Source organism: Diospyros lotus, chromosome 13 (assembly GCF_014633365.1).
Source record: "Diospyros lotus cultivar Yz01 chromosome 13, ASM1463336v1, whole genome shotgun sequence".
NCBI lineage: Eukaryota > Viridiplantae > Streptophyta > Magnoliopsida > Ericales > Ebenaceae > Diospyros > Diospyros lotus.
The window spans coordinates 6,700,279-6,709,221 of NC_068350.1; the positions used below are offsets into that span (position 1 = coordinate 6,700,279).

At 34.6% G+C, this 8,943-nt stretch overlaps 1 protein-coding gene across 3 annotated transcripts in view; it reads left to right on the plus strand.

Moving 5' to 3' along the window:
* The window catches only part of LOC127788417 (probable apyrase 7), a 29,045-nt gene extending 23,407 nt beyond the window's left edge, over nt 1-5,638 (plus strand). For all 3 annotated transcript variants that reach the window (XM_052316649.1, XM_052316650.1, XM_052316651.1), the window contains 2 exons: nt 4,604-4,937; nt 5,139-5,638. In XM_052316649.1, the coding sequence (XP_052172609.1) occupies nt 4,604-4,914 (311 nt within the window). In that variant the 3' untranslated portion in view covers nt 4,915-4,937; nt 5,139-5,638. The remainder of the gene's footprint in view (nt 1-4,603; nt 4,938-5,138) is intronic.
* The last annotated feature ends 3,305 nt before the right edge of the window (nt 5,639-8,943 follow it).

An 8,943-nucleotide genomic window follows, 5' to 3' on the forward strand; every position in this document is an offset into this window, starting at 1 on the left:
CAAAAACTCCCAAATGCTTTGCCGAAGGTCATACACTACTCCAAGCCTCCACTGGTGTTTTACCATCCAATGTTGATGTAGGTAATCTATTCAGCAAATAAACTTCACAATAGACTACTTCTGCCCAAAACTTTTGAGGTAGCCCTTTTTCATTTAACATGCACCTCACCATTTCAACCACTGTCATATTTTTCCTCTCCGACACACCATTCTGCTCAGGAGTGTACCCTAGAGTCAATTGATGATTAATTCCCAAATCATCACAATATTTTATAAACTCATTTGAATTATATTCCATGCCATTATACGACCTTAAGATCTTTAGTTTACTTCCACTCTGCGCTTCTGCCATTACTCTGAATTTTTTTAACACAGATAATACTTGTGACTCACAAAGTATACCCATGTCATTCTAGTTAGGTCATCAATAAACAACACAAAATACCTGTTCTTACTCAAGGATTCAGTTTTCATAGGCCCGCAGACATCTAAGTGTATTAATTCAAGCTTTTCCTTGGCCCTCCCTGAAGAACTAGTAGCAAATGCCTGCCTATGCTGCTTTCCCATTTGACAAGAGCCACAAACAGCAGTAGGAATTAAGATTTCAGGAAAATCCTTAGTTAAGCTTTGACTGTGCAATTTGGTGAGTGCAGCAAAGTTAAAATGTCCATATCTTTTATGCCATAACCATGGCTCATCATCTTTCACAAAATTAACTCGTTCACCAACAGAATTCCAATGCAAAGGAAAACTTTTATCAACCATAGGCAATTCAGCAATCAGCACATCATCAGAATCATAAATAAAGCAACATTTGTCCTTAAATGTCAGTGAATAGTTATTTTGAAGCATTTGAGCAACACTTAGCAAATTCTGGGCTAGGCATGGAATATAGAGAACATCATGTATGTATTTGGTACCTTCTTTTGTTTGCATTGCCACTGAACCCTTTCCTTGAGCTTCAACCACATCACCATTGCCTAGTTTCACCTTGGTCTTGACATGTGACTTGTACAGCCACTGTCAATGAACCAGATTTTCTTTCCTACTATTTGTGAACTTTGAGACACCATGAACAAGCTGGCTTTAGTGAACTTTGTATAGTTAGCTTTCTGAAATGGTTTTTCTTGACCCTGGTTTTGCTTGACTCTGCAATTCTTCTCTATATGACCCATTTTCTTACAAAATCTACATTGGATAGGTGGCTTGTCCTTAAACCAGCAATATTTTTCTAGATGATTCATCCTTTGACAAAACCTGCTGGGAGGAAACTTTCCTTTGTTTGTAGACTCTCTTGAACTACAAACTGCCTTTTCTTTACCTGACTTGTCACCAGAATATTTCTTCCACTCCTTAGATTGCCTTCCTTTTTGCTTGGCTTGAAATGCCCCTTCAGTCACCTCTCCATCCCTTATAATTGATCTTTGCTCTTGAGTTTGTAATTTGCTTATCAATTCAGCAACTGTCAATGTTTTGAGGTCACAAGATTCTTCTATTGCTGAAATTTTGGACTCAAACTTTGCAGGTAAGCTTATCATCATTTTCTCTACCACTCTTTCATCAGGAAATGCTTCTCCTAGCAACCTTATCTTGTTCACAAGCTCAAGACGCTTGGATGAGTAATCTTTGACTGGTTCTTCATCCTTCATTTTCAACATTTCAAACTCCCTTTTAAGTCTCAAGAGTTTGACAGTCTTCACCCTATCACTGCCTTCAAACTCTTCCTTCAATTTTTTCCATGCATCCTTAGGTGTCTCACAGGCTATTATCCTAGTGAAAATCACATCTGAAAATGCGAAATGAATGCAGGTAAGAGCCCTTGGTTTTCTTGCCTTAAGCTCCTCATGAGCTTTATCTGTGCCAACGTTGGAATAGGACCAAGTGTAGGAGGATCAGCTCCATCTTCAACTACATCCCATAAGCTTAAAGCCTTTAGATAAGCCTTCATTTTTATCACCCATATGTGATAATTGTCCCCCCGTAAACAGAGGAGGACCTGTAGCTGGTAAACTAGTAGAAGCCATTGATCACTCACCCTCTCACAGATCGCGCAAGAATTACGGCTCTGATACCATATGTTAGTTAGAGGAAAAAACACCTTCATGCATTTATTGATAGCCGTCCTCTGCTTTTATACAAATCATATCCAGAAAAATTCAAAACAAATTCCAACTAACGTTCCTTAAAATCTGGAAGAACACTATCCATAATCTTCTATAACTAATATCCCTTAGTTTAAATTTATTCAAAAGAAAATCAAACAACCTTCAACTAACATTCCTTAAAAACAGGAAAAACAATTGACTAAGTAAAAACTCATTTCATTAACATTCTCTAATGAACATCTTGATTCTCTTGAACAGTTACAGGTAAAATTGTTTTCTCTGATTATCATGTTTATTGGGATTTTTTAGTTCTTAATATGATAAGAATCGGGGTTTGGTGCCTAATAGAGTTTGATTTGTGCCTGTATTTTCTAGACAAGATTTTTCGCATTGATTAGTAATTTAGCATGACCAACGGTATTTTCTTTAATGGGGTAGGGGGTTGAGGCAGGACAGGGGGACCCTACCTGTCCTTTTCATTTAGGTAATGGAAGCTTTCAGGCTAATGGTGCAAAGAGTAGAAAGGGCAGGTTGGCTTTTGGGCTTTGTTGTACATTCATGCCTCACATTCTTTTGGATGATACTCTTTTTTTATTCTAGGGTTCGAGATTTATGGATTTTGAGATGTGTGTTGTGTTTTGATAGGGTGTCTAGTTTGCAAGTTAATTGAGCCAACTGTGAAATTATGTCACTAGACACTGTGGACAAGCAAGAGTTGTTTTCTGCCACTTTGGTGGCAGTGTAGGTTCCCTACTTTTGACTTATTTAGGGCTTGTTCTAGGTGCTAAATTTAAAGACAAATCGGCTTAGAATGGTGTTATACAAATATGAAAAAACAGACTTACCTCACAGGAGAGGCATTATTTCAAATATTAGAAACTCCCTAGCTTTCATTGCGAGAGTTAGGGGATGATTGTCTTTGTATGCACCTCACCACTTTGCTATTAAGTTTTTTCCATAACTAGAAGTCTGGACCTTCTGGTCACAACCTTAACATTGCTACTAACAGTGTTTACTGTGTCAAAATAATTGTACTCTTTTAGAGGCATTTTTTTTTTTATGCTGAATGGATGTCGCAATATCATGAACTGTGGGATATAGATAGCAGAAGGAAGCCTGTTTAGGTGCATGTATCTTGTTGCCAATTTCACACTGGCCAAACTCCAACCCTCTTCCATGGATCATGATTTTCCTAGTAATCATTGATTTGGAGGGTTATATAATCAAAATTGAAGATGCCAAAGAACAAGAGTAACACCAAAGGGAACATCAGTGCTGGTTTGAGAGAGGAGATCATTGCTTAAAGGAGGGTATTGGTTTGCTTATGGTTGATTATGTAATTGGGATTAAGGTATTGTTGAATTGGGTAAAGTTGAGCCCTTGTACCTTACAAATGTTAAAGGAACCATATCCCACAGGTCTAACTAAATCTCAACAAAATAATGTATTAATTTGATGCATTTTAGTACATATAGAGGACCTCCTAGTGTTTTAAAATTTAACTTCCTTTTTCCTGATAAGAAAATCGCTGCTAGTGCTTCAGATAGTATATCTGTTATTGTATTCACTGATGATTAAAGGTTTTAATGATATTGTAACATTTTTGCACCAACTTGGCAAAAGATTTAATTGTCATATGCCTTTTGTAATTAAGTTTGTGTTACCTAGATAACATAAATGACAGAACTGTGACACACTTCGTATAATACCTGAGTTCATTCACTTGCTTATTGAGTGTTTCAAACTGACTGTAAAATAAAGCTAATGAAGGAGCCCCCCTGAGCTTGTTGATACTTATTACAATATGGGTAAGAGAAACTGCAAAGCAGGAGGCTCAGAAAGCACAAAGAAGATTCTTGAAAGTTTTGCTCTCGAATAAGTTAGTTGTCAGAAATGGAAGGGAAAAGAAAAAGGGAATAAAAACTCCTGAAACCATCTAAGTGATTATACCTTCTTATGATGTAAAAGAATGTGGAAAAAGATGACAGAAATTACAAAGATCAATGACATTGTTGGAACTACTAGCACTCATGCAACCCACCCCCGCACCCACCCACAAATAACAACAGCAAAAAAAAAAAAAAAGGATCATTTTAGGCTGTTTATATTCTGAGAAACCAAGCAGCTTAGCCTTCAAAGCATCCTTGAATTTGAGTCCCGACTAAGTTTCCTATCAGAAATGGAAAGGACAAAAAAGAAGAACAAAGAAAAAAGCCAAAACCATCTAACTGAGGATGGCTTTTTATGATCTGGAAGAATGTGGGAGAAGTGGAGAGCAATGACAACAATCACAAGCCTTAATTTTTGAAAAGAGGAGGGCAGTTACGAATACCCAAGACATCGCTGAAATTGCTTGCATGTACACTCAGCTCTCCCTGTGTCTTCCATCACCTTCCTTTTTGGGTTACTTATTATTCCCTTTAATTAAATTTTATATTGTTGATGTGATTATTTTGTTCAAATGCTCTTTTAGCCAATGTAAAATTCTGGTTTTCCAGGGGATGGAAGAGTTAAGATGCCACTAAGTCCGACAGTTGCAGATGCCCAACAGAGACCTTTTGGCTCGGGACACGGTTTCAGTGGCAGCGGCATCCAGCTCGCTGAATCTTCTTCCCTGTATCCGGCAACTGGCAGCAGGGTCTCGCATAGTTATTCCTCAGGAAGTTTGGGTCAAATGCAATTTGACAATAGTAGCATGGGCTCATTCTGGTCCCCTCACAGAAGTCAGATGCGTCTTCAGAGTAGGAGATCACAGTCTCGAGAAGACCTCAATTCTTCTCTTGTTGAAGCACACTTGGCAAAAGTTTAACGCAAGCTTCTGAAGATTTTTGGGTACATCACGACTCCCATACCCTAATTCATCTTTAAAATTACGTATTAGATAGAAGAAAATTACAAGAAATATTTTCTTGGAAGTTAAAAGGTTTGGTTTGTTGTCCAATCCTAGGACTCTCTTAGTGCTTTTCCCAGTTCGATGCAGGACTTAGCGTGATTCTATCTATCCAGTCACAACTGTCATGATCTGTTTTGCAGGACCTTTTTGGTCGTCTCGGTTGCAGGCACCACAATGAGATGATTTATCTTGGAATCAATTACAGTAGATTCTGTTGACCGTTGGCTTTGGGTTAAAAGAAAAAAAAATATATATGAGGCTATGGTTCTATTGGTCAAAATCCCGGGTCATTTTTACTGCCCCTTGGCCTTGGGGTATTTTCATGAAGCTTGGGAAGCAGAAGCGGCAGCACCTTTATATTGAAAAACCCTCCGAGGCCCTTCTCCTACGTGAGTAATTAACCCACCTGGCAGCCACGGCCAGTGTGATTGCTGGACCTGATCCGAAGAAGTGTTAAAGAGTTTAGTCAGATGAACCAAACGAACGACAAGCTAACTTTTGATGGATTACAATTTTGTCATACATGTATTATGTTAATGTAGGAGGATTTTGATTTTGGAGGAAACATTTAATGTATCTAACTTGCACTGAGAAATAAACGAAAGATAAAAAGAATATTGAATTGTTCCATATTTGTATACTTTCTCTTGCTATTTAAACTTGGAAATTGGAATTGGATGCTTGTCAACGAACCCAGAAGAAAATTGTTGCGAGGTCGAGGTGGTGGTGTCCATTCCATTGTGTTTTGCCCAAATATCATTTAGCATATGTAACACCCTGCCAGGTTGAGACATTGGGAGATGTAGTAAAAGATAAATGTTTTTGATCTCGTGAGTTGGATTGAATTATTTTACCCCCATTCCGTCAACGCTTGCTCGAAAAAGTCTATTTTACTGTGTATTAATAATAATTTTGAGTGAGTGTTACTGCTGAGATACCATAGAATTTGTTTTCTATTTTCCTACCATTTTGGGTCAACTCATAAGGCCAAATAACATAATTCATGGTAAAAACAATTAATTTTTAAGATGAATGGCATTTGGTAGTCTTTTAAAATTTATGACACTTTATATGATTCATTTGATCTTTTCGTGTAATCATAATAGATACAATGATATTTATCTCTAGGGATTTGTATTGCATAGTTAATTATTCATTTTTTAAATTATTTTTTATCACTAAAGATGTTAAATTTTAAAAAAAAAATTCTAGATAAACTATCTGGTGAGCTCGTTGAATGTCTCTAGTTTTAATTATTGATTCTTCCATTCATAATTCCACCTATACAATCAATCGAATAGTTTTAATTTTAATAGCTAAATCTTTAGAAATAAGACTAAGATTGACATATGAGCATGCTTGCACTAAAATTCGAACCAAACCAAATTACTTGTGTTAAAGCTATTAGTAGAAGTAAAATGGTTCGTGGATGGTTCTTTCTTTTAATTTTATTCTAAAAATTGTGATTACTCCAATCACACTTTTTATTTTTCTCTTTATTTCACTACCTATTTTATTTATTTATTAATAATGTTCAATTCTATTTATTTTACTTTACTTATAATATTTACACATACACAAAATCAATAACTAAATACACAAAATAATCATATACACGCATAAACAAAATAAATAATCAAATACATATATGTACAAAATTAATAATCAAATACACAATATTACTCATCTAATAAGAAATATATAAAAAAAAAATTCTCCAAAATCACAAATTCACCTTTGTGCTTAGGGTTGAAAATGAGGTGTTCGACTCAATAAAAATTCGCTCGAGTTTGTTCATTAAGGTAAATGAGCCGAACTTAAACTTAACTTTGAAACTCGATTTGTAAACGAACTAAGTTTGAGCTCAAAAAGTTAAACTCGTTAGCTCCCGAGCTAGTTCGTGGGCACGCAAGATTAGAAGTTAGTGATTAGATATAATAATTTATGTATGTATAATATATTAGATATATATTTTATAAATATATTATTTAACATACTTATATTTACCAATACAAATTAAATTTTACTACCTTACTTTGCTTGATATATTAAGAATAAATTAAATTATTTCCAATACAACCTCTATTAATTTAATAAAAATTCCAGATTTGTTTTTAAAATTTTTCTTTGTTATTAAATAGTTTCACACTTAAAAAGATCTATTTGTATGATTATCAAAATAAAATAAAATATATATTATAATATATTTAATTATAAAACTTTTCAATTGCCCTTATTAATTTACATTATTAAGAAATCACATTGCCTAAAATTTGGAGCCAATTTGACCCAATAGTGTTTAGAAAACACTACTTTGCCCTAGGGGTTATTGACGGGCTTACCGAATAGGGTCGAAAAGACCCAAATGCCCTCTCCAGCCTTCGCCTCTCTCCCTTTTCCCATGGCAGCGCGCAAAGCCCTCACCTCTCTCCTCCCTCCCTTCTCTCATGGTCGTGTCACCGTTGACCGCCGCGCGACCATGGAAGAAGTGAGAGAGGAGAAAAACGAAGCTGTGCAGTGGCATCTTTGTAAAATTGTATTGGGGCGAGGGTATTTTGATCTTTTCGACCTTATTATGTAAGCCTCTCGATGAGACTTTATGGCCCTATAGTAGAACTCGTTGTGTTTTGAACTAGTGGACAGGCCAAGGTCCAGACACATAAGGAAGGAAATCTAAGGTTCCTTTCCCATCCTGCTGACTGTGCTTTCCAGTGAAGCGTCGTTGGTTTCTTAGCCGAAGGCAGTTATTCCCATCGTACTCACCACTCGCCCCTTTCGTTGCCTCGCTGTCGTAGAGAGAGAAGGTTTTCTTCTTCTTCAATCCATCCACTCTGCACATTGGTAATACTTTTCTTCCATTAATCTTCAATTTATTATGTGTAATCAGCTGCTCGTCATTTTTGCAAGTGTTCCTCAATCTTTTTGAACAGTGTGTGTTTGATTCAATACAAAATTTGATCCTATTTTATTCCTTAGAAACCCTAAGAAAATTGAAATGTCTTACTATGAAATCTTCTGTTCCTTCGAACTTGAGCCTGAGCTCGGCTCCATAGCCAGCCCAACTAATTTGGGGGCTCTAGGAGAATTAATTTTTTTTAGGCTTTTTCAAAAATATTAATTTTTTTATAAAAAAATAAATAATATATATTTTTTCAAGAAAATTTCATTACATCATTAAATTAAAAAAAAGTTAGAAGTTCAATCTACTATAAAACTGATTAATTTTTTATTTCAATCAATTACATAATTGATGTCATTTTTTATTTTTATTTATTAATTTTTTTAAAATAAAAATTGAAAACATCATTTAATTTTACTAAATTTGTATTCAACATCAAATTCATACTATGGGTAAAAAATATTATTGGTAGATCTACATTAATTCAATCATTACAATTATTAGTTATAAATTAGATAAGTAATTTAATTAAATATTAAAAATAACCTAATAATTTTTTTTTAAATTTACATTAGACTCATGAAAAATGTATTATAAATTTATATTAGACTCCATCTCAAATCATTTATGTTAAATAAAAATAGTTAGAGATACATGTTGGTTGAAAAGTAATGAAAATAAAAAAAAAGATAATTAGCTTAGCTATTAATCAATAATCATGACACAACAATCAACAAATTAAACCCAAAAAAATACCCACACAAGAATACAAAAATCTAGAAAACAACATATGTTGTACACCCAAAAATAAAAGTTAGATTAAAAAAAAAAATCAAAGTTACGGAACACATAAAAATATATAAAAAATAAAATTTTGAACTTAAATTTTTAATAAAGTATTATTATTAAAAAATAAAAAATATATAAAAATTATAAAATTTAAAAAGTGAGTCCTTTCACAATTGGGGGCCATAGACAACCGCCTATTTAGCCGTATAGTAGGGCCGACTCTGCTCCAATCGTCAACCGAATTGATGAGCCGAGCC